The sequence below is a fragment of the Zingiber officinale genome, chromosome 7A (assembly GCF_018446385.1).
Source record: "Zingiber officinale cultivar Zhangliang chromosome 7A, Zo_v1.1, whole genome shotgun sequence".
NCBI lineage: Eukaryota > Viridiplantae > Streptophyta > Magnoliopsida > Zingiberales > Zingiberaceae > Zingiber > Zingiber officinale.
In genome coordinates, this window is record NC_055998.1 from 22998720 (window position 1) to 23016981 (window position 18262).

Here is an 18262-nt window from a genome sequence, read left to right on the forward strand (position 1 = left end):
TTAATTTTCAAAGGATAAATCAAAACCTTTTCTATTTAATAATAATAATAATAATTCCTTTAAATGACTTTTTTTTAACTTAAAATTAGATTATTTTGAATTTTATCCCATAATTAGACGTAAATTTCTAGATGAATTTAGAGTTAATATATTATACATTTTGTAGTTTAATTAAAAATTATATATTTTTTTTAAAATTTAGATTTTAATATTCATATTGTAGCAATTATGATAACGTAAATAAAAAATTTTAATCTAGGTTTTCAATTAAAAAAATATCTTTAAATTCTTTTCGAAACTTTAGATATTTTTATTCTTTTTTTAAAAATATATTATAGTAATTATTAAACTGTAATTGTTTTAACATGTGTCCAATCGATTTAAATTTCAGATTGAAGATAGATAGAACTTAAGAATAATTCTGTCATTTAAGAGGTCCTTATATTAAAAAATAAAATAAAATAAGATGTTTTTTTTTTTGTTGGCAATTCAGTAAGAAAGAAAGAAAAAAAAACATTCTGACCTTTACCAAACAAAAAAACTTGTGGCATCGCGAATATTTGGAATGATGCTAACGAAGCCCTTTATCCCAGTAATATTCCAGCATGTGATGGCATGGCATCACGAATCTTGTGGCATTTTGCCAACAGTTGCCTTGGCATCCGATTCTTATTCGACGCATATTCTATAGCTACGAGCCACTTGGTTTGATTTGATCCCTTCCAAAAACATAGCGTATCAGATCCACCCCCTATTTAAATTAATTAATTGTAAATATCTATTCCCACGTGCATAATACAATGATAAATATTTTTAAAAATAATTAAAGGAATTAGAATTGAAATTAATTAAAAACATTTTGTATTTTCCTTTTAAGTCTTAAAATAGAAAAAAGAAAAATCTAAAAAATATATATATATATGTTTAAAATCGTACCCAGATCATTACATACTACCAACCAATTAAGACAATTGACAGTTAATCTTAATTGAAACTTAAGCATGGGACCTCCTCGGTGACAATAATCATCTTTTTGACTCAACAAAATAATAGATTTAATTTTTAGTGATAATATTTAATAAAGTAAGCACGAGAATTTAAAAAATAATTTTGAATTAATAATTTAGGAATGAAGTGAGCATTTTTTTTTTTATATCCCACTTCTTATCCATGTCCCCCGAGTGACCCATTTGTTCACCCGAATGTTCTGTCTTTTCTCCGGTCTCTTTCTATATATACATCCTCTCTTCTTGTATCCCCTTCTCTTCTCCCAAAGCCACCGTGCCGACACTCCCCCCACCATCATCAGTCCCCACTTCTTCTCTTCGAGGGTTTGGAAGGGAGACCTAATCCGAGGCGAGTCGAGCCCATCGGAGACGCGCGGGATGGACGCCTACGCTCTCCACCTCGCCGTGGCGGCGCTCGTCGGCGCCTCCGTCGTTGCCGTCTCCGCCTACTACATGCACAGAAAAACCCTAAGCCAGGTCCTCGACTTTGCCCGCGCCGTCGAGAGGGAGCGCGACCGTCGCCGCGGTGCCGCCGTCGAAGGCGAGGAGGACGAGCCCAGGCGGAGGAGGCGGGATCAGTACGGGCCCCGATGCAAGAGCCCCGGGTACTACCGGCGTGTCGGAGGGTCGGCGTCGTTGCCAGACGTGACTGCGGCGGCGGATACGGACGGGGAGGAGGAAGATGAGGCGTTGGAGGAGCAGCAGCCGTTGACGAATGGACCGTTCTTGGTGGAAGAGGACCAAAAGGGATATCCGATTCCTGCGGGGTTGCCTCGTCTTCAAACCGTTCCGGAAGGTACTTATGGATCGCCATTCTCTAATTTCTCTCCGGAGTGATGGGGTTTATTCTTCGATGCTTTCGGCGAACTGTTGTTCACGTGATCGATGATACCTTTTTGGCATAGTTATTTGTCCGTAGATTAAGAAATTGTAGTTAAAACTATGTAAATAAGACTGTAATAGTTCATGGTTTTGTAACGATACAAAATTTATTCAACTGACCAGTTTTGGATTGTGCCCTTATCGAGCAGTGCGTTTTACTAAAAGAAACCTATAATTGACTTTTGGAACATAGATTATCTGTATTCGTTTTGAAATGTTCCTGCCGCTTGAAGTTTTGTGATGGGCATTTTACACCTTGATTGATTATACTTTTATTAAATGGTGTTCGGTGCTTTATACATGAACCCTCAAACCATTCTATCCAGACCTGTATATAATACCCACTTGGAGGTTCTAGCATGATCCTCACAATTGTATTAGTTTCCCATTAGATTTCCAATGCTGTTCAAGGTGCATCTGAAGGTTTGATTAGCAAGCTAAAATTCTGGATTGCATCCCTGGATGTTATATGGGTCACGTAATTAGGAATGAGGTATGGGAATGCAACCTTGTTGTTTTGGTACTTGGGTGAGAGAGAAAAACAATGTGTTTAGCCTTCTTTATATTGCCAAAAAAATTTCTCAGCATGGTTAGTATGATAGGATATTTTGATTCGACAGTTCACAGATTCCTCTTAGTTTGCTTCAAGCAATCACAAAACAATTTATTTACAGAAACCTTTTGTAGCACCCTCAAATATTTCTCTTATTTGTTTATTCAGACAGATTGCTTATTATATTTGTAGACACTCTCTCTATAATTTCCTTCAGGGAAATGTTTTTCCTATCACCTACTTTTGTTTGTGTAAGCAAAGGATTTATTGACTAAATTTGCTATGATGTGCCAGGTAATAAGGAATCTATGCAGGCAGTCTCAAATAAAAGAAGCGGACATATCATCAGACCAACTTCACCTAAATCATCTGTTCATAGTACTTTTGGTAGCCAAGATGGATCAGAGGAAGATGATAATATGGAAAATGATGCTAAACTTGATGATGCCTATGTGCATACAAATGGACACCTTATAGTAAGTGCAAATTGTACCTTTATTGTCTTTTAGTTTATTTTATTCTTCCTCTATAAGGTCTGCAACATTATGTTATTGTACAGTTTGATACTTTGATATTCCGAGAGGAAGAGGTTTTCCATAAAAAAAATGTTGATTGAATGGAGTTGTTCATACACCTTTGGTAATTTTCACTGAATTGGTTATAGACTTAAGACCTCTTTGGATTAAGGGTGGCCAAACTATTTGCTTGCATATCTTCTAGCATTCTCGGATTAGCAAAGCATATACTTCCTGTCATTATGCCACGTTATCCATGTTCCTTTTGCAATTCTTCTGCAACTGTAAACTCACTTGACCTAAGTAGTTTCTTTTGTTCCTCTGATTTAAAATCATCCAGTCTTCATAAAACCTAAAAGTAGAAATAGATTTGATCACTTAATTGCAGTGCATAGGTTTCCATTCTGCTATGCAACAATTCCATGGTTCCTGGTGACCAGTCTTTGCTAATTTGGGGCACTTCTCGTGCTTAGTAGATATATATAGCACAACTATAGAGAAATTTCATTTTCTTTTTACTTCAAATATGATAATAAATTCCTTTTCTTAACTTTTTTGTCCATTTGTACAGTGTTGACTTGCTTTGAAATTTGTATATTCTGGTACTCTGCAGCTTCGTTTATAATTACATGTTGCTTGTTCGGCTTGCCGCATATCATTGTGGTATTATAGCCTTTATAATACAAAAGTTATTTTTGATATTGTTTCTTGGAACATCCAATGACTGGCTGGCTGTTGGCAGCTGAGTTACCTATACCTGCAGGCGTTTTGTTGCCTGCAAATGACCTGTGTGCTACAAGTTCATTTGTAGTTAGGCCTTGAAAGTTTAAGTTGCACATGCAACTTAAAAACTAACGACAATTGGTATTTCCTGCATGCAACTAGCATGTTAGCATTCTTTCCTGTTTTTTTCCTATAAACATTGAATTTAGAAATAAGTCTGAAAATTAAATTTGTCATTTTGGTTCTTACATTTGCACATAATCTAGCAACCTTGCTGCAAATGCATTTTGCGGCGGTTGTGTTTGCTTACGATTGCTATTGCAGATTTTCAGGCAGAATCAAAATTTGCACATGTAAATGAACAAAACATACTTGTCCCTGTCAAGGTTAAACATCTCAAATCATATTGTAATTTTAGAGGATATATTTGAGCAAATCAATTCTGTTGATTGATTAACTAATAATTCAATAGATTATTTAAATCTCTGTAATTTTATTGATAGCTTATAAATTTATCTACTATCTACTAATATATTTATAAATTATAACATATAATAAATAAATTATAAGAAAATAAATAACAGTTGTAATATAAGTTGGAAAACATTATATTTTATATCTGGTTAAGAACTTATTTACTTATAAGGTTATAACTAAATTATCATAACTTATTTACTAAGCTATAACTAAGTTATAAATTAAATAATTATAACTTATAATTATTTATATACTTTTAATTTAACTAAAAATTGTATGATTTATATATTTATTAAATAATTGTAACTTATATTTACAAGTTATATAATTTATATAATTATGTTTATTACTTATAATTTATCTAAAGATATGTTTAATGTATTTAATTTGAAGTTATTGAATTATAATTAACTAACTTATTAACATAAGTATAAATTATCTAAAAAATATATAGTTTATTTAATTATAAGATACGTAATGCACAATTGGTGCTTCCTGTATCCTTAATCACATGGAAACACACAATTTGTGGATGCAAAGTGACACTGAGGCTAACTTCCTCACCCAATTACTTACTTTATTGTGCTCACCTGGATGATTTCTCTGCTTGCTAATGAGACAATGACTTCCCTCTACTTCATTTGCTCTTTGCCAATTTCTTGATATCCACCGGTACGCCTTCTCCACACCCTATTTACTATTTTTGTAGCCTCTCCTTATCCCTACTTGCAACCAAGAAAAAGAATCGGAATCCTGAAATTTTGACTATGCAAACTTGTTTTATGTTTTGGAATCCTTTGGAATGAAAAATTTTGATTGTGTCTGGCAGCACAACTCGAGATTTCATTCCATTATCCTTGTTTTATGTCTTTATACATTTGTTGCATTTGCATTGACCTACAATTGCTAATTGCAAGTATGAATAGTGATTGCAGAATCAATTGCCTCCCAAGTAGTATGCTATTGACATTTTTTTAAAATTTATCTCTGTAGTAATGCTAGACTCATGGGTTGATTTCTTATTGTATCAATTCATTGTGTGAAGGGCGATAACAGCAAAAGCTTATTTCAAACTTTGCCTGATCATATTGTTGGAATTGGTGATCCAAAATCGTTAACTGCTTCTAGCATGATTCGATCTCTTAGTGTGTCTGGTGATCTGCATGGTGTACAACCTGACCCTGTAGCAGCAGATATTCTTAGAAGAGAGCCTGAACAAGAAACTTTTGTAAGACTAAAAATTACTCCAACAGGTATGTATTTTCTGTATATTGTGAAATATTATGCATGCCTCCTTTTGTTTTAAGCTCTCAACTGTCTATTCTTGTTTAATCAACCATGTTCCTGTTTTCTTACACTTGGAGATGTGACATATTGCCAACCTTTCATATTTCTTTCTCTATCTGTTTCACAATTGTAGAAGCACAGTGTTTTATAAAATTATTTACCATTACTGTTATATAAATTACTGTTAAATTCCTCATTACTAATTTATATTAATTTGAATCTTTACCTGTTTTGAAAAATTCATAGTTGTTGAACCAAACAATGATTCAAGTACTGTCAACTAGGTTAATTCAGATTATCTGCCCATAATGGGGTACATAACTCAACCAAGTGATAAGGTTGCTGTGTGGCAGTGCCTTAACGTACTCTTATGTTCTGTGTTTTTCTGATTGCAGAGAGACCATCTCCTGATGAAGAAGATGTGTATATGATTATCCAGAAATGTCTTGCACTGCGAGAGAGTTATGTATTCAGAGAAGAAGTTGCTCCTTGGGAGAAAGAGGTTATAACAGATCCTAGTACACCAAAACCTAACCCTAACCCCTTTGCCTATGTGGTTGAACAGAAGACGGATGTAAGTTTCATCTGTCAACCTAATTCTGTTTCTTTTCTTTTCCAATTGAATATCTATATCTCTGTTCAGCAAATGTTGATCAAAATAATATTCTCTTGTCTCAGCATGTGTTCCATATGGTGGATGGGGTTGTTCATGTTTATGCTAATAAAGCTTGTAAGAATTTTTGCTGAAGCTGAACCATAAGACTTCTTGCAAACCAGTGCCTTTAGTTCTATTTGGCTGATGATTCACTTCAATTTTTGACTCAGTAAAAGAACGACTTTTCCCTGTTGCTGATGCTACAACCTTTTTTACGGATTTGCACCATATCCTTCGAGTTCTTGCAGTTGGAAATATCAGAACATTATGCCATCAGCGCCTAGACCTTCTTGAACAGGTATCACAGCCATAGAGACCTACCTGAAAAGGTACTTGTTTGCCAGATGTCAAGCATACTTTCTTACTGTCTATTTTAATAAAATTTCTTCTCCAGAAATTTAATCTCCATTTGATGCTCAATGCGGATAGAGAATTTCTTGCTCAGAAAAGTGCTCCCCATCGTGATTTTTACAATGTCAGGAAGGTTGACACTCATGTTCATCACTCAGCGTGTATGAACCAGAAGCATCTATTGAGATTCATTAAATCAAAGCTGAGGAAAGAACCTGATGAGGTTTGTAGGCTGAGCAATTTGTATTCTTAAACGTATTATTTGACAAGCGAACTAGGTAACTAGTTCTAATTATTTCATGCTTATTATATTAGATAAAATTCCTCATCTATAGGTTTGTTATAGGTTGTGATATTCAGAGATGGAACCTATATGACATTGAAAGAGGTTTTTGAGAGTCTGGACTTGACTGGGTACTGTAACCACTGTGTGCTTCAGTTTCCTGCATTTATTCTGTAGGAAATTTTATTAAATTTCTCTTTTTGAGACAGGTATGATCTTAATGTTGATCTCTTAGATGTCCATGCAGACAAGAGCACTTTTCATCGGTTTGATAAATTCAACCTTAAATACAATCCTTGTGGCCAGAGTAGGCTACGGGAAATTTTTCTGAAGCAGGATAATCTCATACAAGGTATTTATTCCAGCCTCTTGACATTCCAATGTAGTAAATTGAGATTATGGTCTATCATTGTGTATATTCTGTTTTTATTGTTCTACAACATGTTTATTCATGCTGACAATGATTATACCTAGTTGTGGGTACTCATTACGACCTCTTGGTCTCTATTTCTGTGGCATGCAATGCTGGAGTTTGATTGAAATTTTAAATTTCCAAAAACATAAATGAATAGCAGGAGAGCAGTAAACTGCAGAAGTGCAAATTCAATGTGTTTTCTATGTCTGTGTATGAAATGAGTTCACAGTTCATAGAATAGTTTTATATTGCAGTTTTTTGTGTATGCTTGTGTGCTCTGTTTCTGTTAATATTGATTGTATTTCTTGAAATATGTTTGTTCCTCATGTGCATAATTTCTTGTTGCATAAGCCATCTACCCAAATTTTGTATGTGTAAGCAAACTGTTACCCTATATATGATAGTTTATGAAGTGGCGTGTGGTGCTTCTCAGTAGAATAATACAATCTTTGCACTATTTGAATGCTTGTATTCTTTATTCTTCTATAGGCCGTTTCTTGGCTGAGCTAACAAAGCAAGTGTTTTCTGATCTGGCTGCAAGTAAATACCAGGTGCTTTTCTTTTTTCATTACTCTATAATATTTTGATTTATTTTCTAGTTTCATTTACTAGATGCAATGCACATGGTAATATAATATTTTGCACACTTGAGTTGCCATCTCTTGTTGGACGGAGTTATCTTCGTAGGTGCTCTTGTGGATATACAGGAAGATCAATATAGGTGAAAGTAAGATGCCTTATTTTGCAGTCTTATTAGTGTAGTCATACATCCATTAGATAACACATATTTGTGTAATTCAAGGTTTCATATTATTCTTGCAGGTTTCTGTTGACTTATTATACCTTGTTACAATCATTACTTACTGTCCTAATCAACTAACACAAACAAAGGTTTTAAGTTCCCATAAAGCTAATGGTCGTTCAATGTTCGCATGCATTATATTTTTCAAGGCATAGCATGCATACTGTGTGATATTGAACTGAATCAATAAGCTTTGAAGCACAAGAAGAAATTTACGTATTTTAGAATGAATTATTGTATAGTACAAATAAATTATAAAGAACTATTTGGATGGTTAGAATTTTATTTCATAGACCATTTTACTAGTTTACACCTTGTACTATTTATTATGGATATGTAAATATGTGCAGAAAAGAAATTCAGCAAATGAAGTGAGTAGCATTTAGAAACTCTAACCATTTGGTAGCTAGACAGCTGATTACCTTATATATATATATATAGGATTCAGAACCAAAGAATTTTTTAGAACTTCCATGAGATTTTTTGTTCCAAATATGTTTTTTTGCCTACGATTAAATATTTCATTCATCTGTTTATCATCTTATTTCTCTAGTTCTATGTTAGTGGCTTGTTATGGAAGTCATCGAGTAATCTACTCAGACAAATGGATTATTTTATGGCAAACATCATAAAAGGGCAGCTCGGCCTATGAAGCTCCCTCCAATACTGGTTTATTGTACGCAACCTTATACTTCTTTGCAAGAGACTATATCCGCGAGTCGAACCCATGACCTTCAAGTCACATGGCAACAACTTTATCGTTGTGCCAAGGCTCCCTTTCATATTAAATATAAAATTGAAGGAAATGATGATTGGGTTCAAGTGGATCAAAATTAAAGTTTAATTACTGTAAAATCCTCATTAACTATGATAGCGCTGTAACTTTTGAGGGCATTATGATTGCTGATTGTTTGTATGGATTATAATTATTTGGAGGGCTTGTTTTAGCTATTGTTTCTTATTGGTAAATGATATACATCTTTTCTTATAACATATCCACACTCTTTTGTCAGATGGCTGAATATAGAATATCTATATATGGAAGGAAGCAAAGTGAGTGGGACCAGCTTGCAAGTTGGATAGTTAATAATGAACTATACAGTGAGAACGTTGTTTGGTTGATTCAGGTATATTCTTTTGTTTGCAATTTTATCTTGAACCATTGATTAACTGGTATGATACCCATATGTGAACCTGAAAAAATATGATCATAATTTTGGATGTAACATGGTGGGAGATGTGGCTTAAGAAAAAAATATTGTCACAAGTTTGGATGTGACTCGATTTGTCCTCTCACATTTAACTCTAATTCTCATGCATGTGATTTTAATCTCTTCTTATATAGTTTTTCTATGTTTTGAGCGCTGCTTAATTCATCATTATCTATCCTCCATGTTCAGAACATTTAAGCAGATTACAGTTTTGCCTATAAGTAATCTAGTTTATTGATTTAATCCGGTTATCTGTGACATATCCATATCGATGTGATCACTTATCTGTGTGTGTATGTGTTTAATTTTTATGATGTTTGAATTATTATGAAATTCAAATTCATATATTGTGATTGATCTTACTTAGTGGATGTCTGATGACTATACTTTTCCTTTGCAGATTCCGAGGTTGTACAATATCTACAAGGAAATGGGCATAGTCAATTCATTTCAAAACCTTCTTGACAATATCTTCCTCCCCCTTTTTGAGGTTACAGTAGACCCAGATTCACACCCACAGTTGCATGTTTTTTTGAAACAGGTATTTGTTTATTTGTTGTGGGCATATCTTGCTAACTTTGCCTTTGGCTCAGCATTTTAAGTTTGACATTGCTCTTGTAGTATTGCTTCGTGTTTATTTGTCTCCCTCTTTGGTTACAACACTTGTTCACTCAAGTTTCTTGACAAATTTAAATTTAAGGACTCTGAGAGAGCACATGCTGAAAAATTATAACCAATCAATTCAGATAATAATTGAACAGTCATGGAGCGGGTGACTTGGAAACCATCATTCCATATTACCTTGTCTACCACATAATGGTTGTTCAACATAATCACAGAGGTGACCCTATAGCAGCATATAAGGATCTCACCTCAAGGTAGATTTGTGGTCTTGGAAAGACCTCTTTCATTATGGTGGTTCACTTTTGACACTAGGACTCGGTGGCACAAGTTTGGAAAAAGGGGACTTTTAGGATATTTAGTATATTGTTCATGGGCGAAGTTTCCCTCTTTCATTATGGTGGTTCACTTTTGACACTAGGACTCGGTGGCACAAGTTTGGAAAAAGGGGACTTTTAGGATATTTAGTATATAGAAGAGCAGGGATAACTGTAGTCAGAAACTCACCAACACTGAAATTCGATAGCCTGTGCCTGTTACCTGGAAGCACAAAGATTGCAACAGAGTGGAATCACCACAGTGGTGGACCCATACCCTTTAGTCATTGCCGGGGTGATGAGAAGAGAAGAAAATTTCAAAAGAACTAGAATGTTGTTGGACCTACATATGAAGCAGTCAATTGAGGAAAGCCCTTGGTAAAATAGATTTTGGCGCCTGTTTTGAATTCGTATGAGATGCTGATGGCTGCCCGTTGAATCCGCCTATATTGTGTTGTTAGTCTTCTAGACATCTTGAAAGTGTGAGAACTAGGGTTTGGAACACAAGTATTGGTGGTACCTTGGCAGACCTGGTTTGTTCTGCTGCAGCCCAGAACAACACATACAGTAGTTATTTCATAAGTCAGTATATTAATTTACCACCTGCATTTGAACCAGCATGAGTAATGGTATCTGAAATTTTGTTGTTTGGTTAGAATTGCTGATCTACACTTGTTGACTACTTGTTAACCCTTTCATATTTTTAACATTCCATTTCCTTTCATTATTTTTTGTTCTAGATGTATCTAATGGTAGGTTCTGCATTTGTTTATCAGGTTGTGGGGTTGGATTTGGTGGATGATGAAAGCAAACCGGAAAGACGCCCAACAAAGCATATGCCAACTCCAGAACAGTGGACAAATGTTTTTAACCCGGCATTCTCATATTATGCATACTATTGCTATGCTAACTTGTATACACTAAACAAGGTGCTTGCTCTATATTCATACTCTTCTGCGTGATGCTGTCCATTTCTGGCTGCGCAAATTGTTCATTTCTATATTCTGCTATTTTAAACTTGATTTTAATGATCTGTTTAATGTCACTCTCTTGCCAGCTCCGTGAGTCCAAGGGCTTGACAACAATCAAATTTCGCCCTCATTCAGGGGAGGTATCAGTTAATCTGAATAGTCAATTCGGTTGACTTTATTAATCATGTGATAGCTAATGTCCGTTATCTGCAGACTGGTGACATTGACCACCTTGCTGCAACATTTCTTTGTGCTAACAATATTGCTCATGGGATCAATCTAAGAAAGTCCCCAGTCCTTCAGTACTTGTATTATCTGGCTCAGGTAATTGAGCCCAGCCACTTGGGGAGGCTCTACACCTTCCTGCTTTTCGTTAATTACTAGTATTCCTATGATCTATTTTCTTTCATCATGTATCATATGACTTTTGCTGAGTTTGGCTTCTTTTCTACCAGATAGGTTTGGCAATGTCTCCTCTCAGCAACAATTCACTATTTCTTGATTATCATCGGAACCCTTTCCCAGTGTTCTTTCGCCGAGGCCTAAATGTTTCTCTTTCGACGGATGATCCTTTGCAAATTCACCTAACAAAAGAACCTTTGGTGGAAGAGTATAGTATCGCAGCTTCGGTAATATGCCTATATGTTTTCTCCACTGTGTTGATAGTAAAACTATAAACCCTTATACCCTTCCTCACTAGTTACTCCATTACAGGTATGGAAACTAAGCGCCTGTGATTTGTGTGAAATTGCCAGGTATTCAGTTTACCAGTCTGGTTTTTCACATGCTCTTAAGGTAAGCTTTACTGATGTTTAATGCACCAATCTGAATGAGAAATAGCTTCATTCTTGGGTAATTTCATTTGTTAATCCTTTGATTAATCTGCTATAGTCACATTGGATTGGGAAACATTATTACAAGCGAGGACCTGATGGCAATGACATCCATAGAACTAATGTACCTCATATCCGACTTGAATTTCGTGACATGGTATGTTTCCTCCATCCTGATATGTAAACTTTCTTGCACTACTTCATTGAACAATGTGGACAAACAATTTCATCGCAGATATGGAGAGAAGAGATGCAACTTGTTTATTTAGGAAAGCCTATTATACCAAAAGAAATGGAGAAATGAGGTTCTCTCAGGCTTTTTCGACGTAGAGCAAGCTGTTTGCTTAATTTAGAGAGTTTTGTTTGTGAGAGTTTTTCAGGCATGTGCCCTATTTTACATTCTGGCTACTATTTACATTCTTCAGTTGGCCAATATATCCGCTTCTCTGCTGATCTCAATGGATTCAAAATATAGCTAGAGAATCTTATACTGAGGCTGTACCAAGATCCACCCAACTTTTGCATTCTGCATTAGCTGGAAAGTTGAGGAAAAAAAGAAAAGAAAATGTGATTAGCTGATGCATATATGCATATTGATAAACATGAGTAAACCAAAACTCTTTTGATTTTGTTGTAGATGCGATAGCATTTATAATGTACATTGTGGTTGCTTTGTGTATGGTGACATGCATCGATTGAGCTATATTTATTTGCAAGGAAAACAAAAAAGCGACCTTTTGTCATTAGTAGGTTAACGGCTGATTAATCAGGTGCTAATCAATCGTGTTAAGAAAATTGTAAAGCTGATTTAGAAATAAGGCTGTCTAGAACTCAGATCTCTTCTCATGGTGTTACGCAATTATCATTACCTTCCACTTGGCACATCAACTTGTTTTTTCAAAGGAGTAATTTCATATTCACCTACTAAACTTCAAAGATATTTCTTATTGTTGTCAATTGTCATAAGGTTATTGTTGATAATCTTGATTATACCAGAAATGAGTGATGCCAGATAATGGAATAGGTCCACCATTGCCAATAAATGGGGATATAATATGAAATGTGATTATTTAAAAAATGTGAGGTTATTTCAAAGGTTGAATTAAATAATATTAAATTATGTTTTATAACATAATTTCCCATAATCAAAGGTTGAATAAAATAATAACATAATTTCCCATAATCAAAGGTTGAATAAAATAATATTAAATTGTGTTTTATAACATAGTTCCCATAATCAATATTGTGCATAATTTAAATGAAATGCACCCTTACCAAGCTCGATTGCCGTATCGCACATTCATCAAAGTTTCAACTTTTTGCGCGTCATTGAGTGAAGAAATACTTTTTGCACCCGTGTTTGGCATTACCAAGTGAAGATTTGTTCTTCAGGTTCAATGTTTCGTACTGCTTGAACAGCAGACCTCCGATAGTTCCTTCACACATCAGTTGATGTCATTACCAGTGCAGACTGGCCATAGCGTTTCTCACTCATGGAATAGGCCTTCCACCTCATTTCCCCTTCTTTTCACACAATAGGCCGTCCACCTCATTCATCTGTTTCTCGCTCGATGCTTACTAAAGACCTGCCAACTCATTTCCCTATAACAGTCGCAAAAGTTTTGAATTGGATCAAGCGTATGGTGCATGCCACAGGGAAGAAGAAAAAACTTGAACGCTCTTCTATGACCTTTACCAGTCAAAATTATTGACGCTATTCAATGTTTCTTGTTCCCTGCTAGCACAATACACCATCCACTTCATTCCTGTCACGCAATCACCAGCAACATGAAATGTCATAACCCAACAAAACCCTTTTCCTCTAGGTGGCAAGAACACCCAGATTTTATTGGCAAGGGCAGATCAAGTCTTTTTCAACTAGAGCTTACACCAGGTACTCGTCCCTGTATATAGATTTAACTAGGACTACTACTATTACCATCTAGAGAGGGCAAGCATGCTGTTAGAACGTCAACAGCGTGCTCCAATTCCCGCTCTGATATAACCAATGGGGGCACAAGCCGAACCACATTCCCCTTACCCGCCGTCAGCACCAAAAGGCCAGCATCTCGACAGGCATCAACAAGAGGTGAAGCTTGGGCATCCAGCTCAATTCCGACAATAAGCCCAAATCCACGTACTTCTTTCACGTGAGAGTTATCTCCCAGCTTCTCCAGCAGCAATTCTTTCAGGTAGAGTCCTTTCCGGCTTACACTGGCCAAAAACACAGGGTTCTGGATTTTATCCAACACTGCAAGGGCAGCGTGACAAACAAGCGGGCCTCCAGCGAAAGTGCTCCCGTGGTCTCCAGTGTTTATGGCTGCTGCAACCTTTTCAGTGGTGAGGGCAACTCCAATTGGTAGACCTCCGGCGAGGGGCTTGGCGAGGGTCATTATATCAGGTGTCACACCGAAAGCTTCATGGGCCCAGAGATGACCAGTTCGGCCCAACCCACACTGGACCTGAGCACATAACCAAAAGATACTGAACAGCTTGAAAATTATTTTGGCACAAAGGATCAAGTACTGATAAAAATACAAGATTGCAGCTACACACTAATTTGCTTTGATTGATTGATGATTTTTCAAAACAGATGAATTGGGTAAGTGATAATCAGTTTGATTAGTTTTAGAAAGCACTCACTCACAACTACAGGACGTTGCAAAAGATGAGAATACCTTCTTGGAGCCTTCAGGTTAGTTTAATAGAAGAATTAAATGAGTTCACAATTGATAAGTAAAACATATAATTGATAACCTCAACAAAAAGCCAAACGAGTAAGTTTTCCAACCTATTGCATAGATGCGTATATGCAGACACATGCTCTACCCTTTTTACCTCATCAAATACCAACAGTGCTCCAGCATCATCACACATAGTTCGTAGGAGCTGTAGGAAGTCTTTTGTGGCACTGTGTATTCCACCTTCACCCTGAATTGGTTCCACAAAGACCGCTGCTGTTTTGCCAGGTTGAATTGCTTTTTGAGCCTCTTTAATATTCCCATATTCTAGGAATGTTACCCCAGGCATGACAGGTTCAAAGGGAATCCTGTAGTGTTCTTTACTTGTCAGGGCAAGAGCACCCATTGTCCTTCCATGGAAACTGTTGCTGAAAGAAATGAACTCAGTGGCAGGATTTTTTTTGTCAGGATGTGAATGTCTCTGAAACTTCCTAGAGAATTTTATAGCTGCTTCGTTTGCTTCTGTTCCAGAATTTGTAAAGAAAACACGATCAGCAAAAGAGCACTCAACAAGGCGCTTTCCAAGAGTTACCTGTATTGTCCATGCATATTAATAACTGAAACCGTGAAAGAGAATGAGTATCAATGCCTAAGAGAAAATCAAAACAACAGTGCAAAAAATACAGAAAGGAAATAAAAAGAAATCACCAAGTACTCAAAGTAAATAAGAAAGTTCTATGCTATTGACTTTTTTTAGATGGTTGCAGCTTTAGAGAGTTTTTGTTGACTCCGTTAAACAATTAACTTCAAAAACAAATATTTGTTTCATATTCTGAAACAAACCTTTCATTCTGGCAGCTGGATTTATTGAGTCTTTAGGAGAGAGATGAAGGGTTTCTAACTTTCCAACCCTTCTAACTTTCCAACTCTGGTCTAAGGTCTCATTGTCTTTCTTGCAAATAGATGTCCCTCAACTAGCCCAAGTTACCTTATTGAGTGCTCAAATCAGGATCATCAACTTCTAGGTTCAGTTAAGAAAGTCACAGAAAGAAAACAATTGGACTGTGACTGAGCATATTTTTTCGACACTAAAGTCAATACACGGGGCTAAGTTCATTTAAACATATATGAAACCTATTATCTATTGGTGAGAATATATCATAATTCATGTAAAATCTGCTGCTTTGAATTACTTAATCAGTTTCATGCTAAAATAACAATTAACGTCACACCTAAATTTCCACATGGATAGTTGTGAGCTCATCAAGAGAGTCTAGAGACTTAGATTAGTGAGCTACTATTAGCTTGAGCTTAAGCATTTTGGACTTGTGATTCTGTCTGAAAATATCAATGAATCAATTCTCTCACCTAATTAAATTGTTACAATTGGTATGTAATAAACCTGATTCCAGAAAATACGAGACATTCAAAAAGGGTTGCTAGTGTGATAGACACTCTAGGGTCGAAAATATCATTAATTAAGGTCTAAGGATGATTATTGGAATGTGAAGGGCGATCAAGCATTAAGTTGGACACTCTAGTTTAGTAACATATTGCAGGAGTTTACGAGTTTAGATTAGTAAACTACTATAAAAACTTGGACTCACGTAACAAAACTAATTGGTTAATTCTCTCATGTGGACAAATTGAGGTAATATTGTGACACTAATTTAGTTCCACACTAAACTTGTGGGTTGATTAAGGATATCTATAAGCTTTGATGAGAAGCTACCATTGACTTAGGCTGCTGATAGTACCCAAGTTAATATGTCAATTCCAATGGTTGTCATATTGCTACAACTTCATAAGAAAGGACGAGGTCGATAATAAAGCTAGGAAGATATTGTGAATTTACCTGAGGCAATGAATAGTATACATTACTGACATGGGTAAGAGTGTTAGCCTGCTCAACCACAGCATTTAACCAATCTGGATCACCATGCCCAAGTGAGTTCACCGCAATACCAGCCGTCATGTCCAGGTACTCCTTCCCATCCACATCATAAAGCTTGCATCCCTTTCCACTCTTAAACACAACAGGAGCTCGAGCATAGGTTCCAACAAATACATTCCTTTCTATCTCTATCACTTTCTCACTCTCCCTCGACAAAGGGTTTGCCTCCACCTTCTGTTGTTTGTCCGAAATAAGACATGAGGAGACTTTTGGAACTGCAGCTCGGAATGTGAATCTCCTTCCTTTATCAGACTTAAACGCGAAAAGTGGATTGACTTGAGTATAAGTGTAAGACATGTACAGAGTTTGAAGAGAATGCATCATGCTTCCCAGGGAAAGGAGAAGAAAAACCTCTTCTTCGATCTTACGACGCCCTGAAATTGTAGTAGTATAAACAGGGAACCGAAGCTTTGCCAAACATTAGATTAAAAAAACAGTATTTTTAAAGGAAAAAAACAATCAAAAGGCAATATTCTTTGAATAAGCACCTGAACAAGGAAAGTTTGATCGATGATCTAGATATGCTCACGAACGCAACTGGGAAAAAACACAGAGAGAGAGACAAGGTGGAAGATTGGATGCCGATGTTCTTCAAACGGAGCTAGAGAAAGCGATTGCTGCTGCTGCTGCTTATCGGAAACTGCAACGACCGAGAATTAGGGTTGACGGTCCATAGACGTTTGGTAATAGCAGTTGGCGAGAAGCCGATTCATACTGTAACGGTGTTATGAATTCGATTTTGTGCCTTGAGACACATTGTGCGATGTAACGGACCATTCATCCCCATCATTAGGGATGGCAATTTTCCCCGCGGGTTTGGGGCCCCGTGGGGAAAACCCGAAATAGGGATGGGGATCCCTGATTTTTCGGGGATGGGGCGGGTTTGGGGCGGGTATGGAAATACTATCCCCATCTCCGAATCCGCCCCGAATATTATTATTATTAATATTAATAAATAATAATATGATTTTTTTAAAAAATATTAATAATAGTGTTAATATTAATATTAAAATTTTTGAAAATATTATTAATAATAATATTATTGATATTGATATTAATATTAATATTATCATTAACAATTATTATTAAATAATAATAATAATAATATAAATTAATTTATAAATGGGGCGGGGATGGGGAATCCCCGAACCCGTGGGTTCGGGTTAGGGGAATTCCCGAACCCGAAAAAATGGAAACGAGACGGGGATGAGAATGGCAAACCCGATCCCGCCCCGCCCCGTTGCCATCCCTACCCATCATGCAAAGCAAAGGGATCCTCCCCTGATCGTAAAAAGTGATCCAGATCTTCTCTCTTCTCACCGGGTCCATAAATAGCGTTAACGGGCCCTATCGGACGAAAACCCATAAGTCGTGAGGCTTCAGAATAAAGATCCAGTAACTAAAACAAGGAATTTAATAAATGAAATGCTACACTTTACCATCTTTAACAGAAGATTTAGTATTTACTATTTATAAGAAAAGATAACTAGATTCGTATTAAGAGAAACATATTTTTTCCATTCTATTTCAGGCACAAAAAAAAATGGAAAAAATGTTTTTTTAATAGGTAAACATGTCTCACGGCCCAACTGATGAGTTGCATTTCTATTGATTTACCCATCAAGTTAATTCGAAACTATGAGTGGCCCGGTGGCCCAGTAGCCCACACCCATACTTGATTCAAAATATTTATCTATATTCATGTATTCATAATTATGTTCTAA

The 18262-nt window shown here is 36.1% G+C and overlaps 2 protein-coding genes across 3 annotated transcripts; one reads left to right on the plus strand and one right to left on the minus strand.

The window, feature by feature from the left end:
- The first annotated feature begins 1261 nt into the window (after positions 1-1261).
- LOC122001161 (probable AMP deaminase) lies at positions 1262-12582 on the plus strand. Of its 2 annotated transcripts, XM_042555765.1 has the most exons (19): positions 1263-1803; positions 2737-2918; positions 5203-5410; positions 5840-6018; positions 6123-6174; positions 6270-6397; positions 6494-6673; positions 6797-6864; positions 6943-7085; positions 7638-7699; positions 8964-9077; positions 9562-9702; positions 10876-11028; positions 11157-11210; positions 11284-11394; positions 11526-11699; positions 11785-11865; positions 11962-12060; positions 12139-12582. In XM_042555765.1, the coding sequence occupies exons 1-19, from the start codon at positions 1386-1388 to the stop codon at positions 12205-12207; spliced, it is 2616 nt and encodes an 871-aa protein (XP_042411699.1). In that variant the 5' UTR covers positions 1263-1385; the 3' UTR covers positions 12208-12582. The 2 variants fall into 2 exon arrangements, with proteins under 2 accessions (XP_042411700.1, XP_042411699.1); XM_042555766.1 differs by lacking the exons at positions 11785-11865; positions 11962-12060; positions 12139-12582 and having other exon boundaries at positions 1262-1803; positions 11530-11654.
- Positions 12583-13639: 1057 nt separating this feature from the next.
- On the minus strand, positions 13640-17250 carry LOC122001164 (acetylornithine aminotransferase, chloroplastic/mitochondrial-like). The gene is made up of 4 exons (XM_042555767.1): positions 17027-17250; positions 16440-16912; positions 14742-15176; positions 13640-14365 (listed from the first exon to the last, which is right to left on the minus strand). Exons 2-4 carry the CDS (start codon positions 16860-16862, stop codon positions 13820-13822), a joined length of 1404 nt encoding a protein of 467 aa, XP_042411701.1. The 5' UTR covers positions 16863-16912; positions 17027-17250; the 3' UTR covers positions 13640-13819.
- Between the last annotated feature and the right edge of the window lie 1012 nt (positions 17251-18262).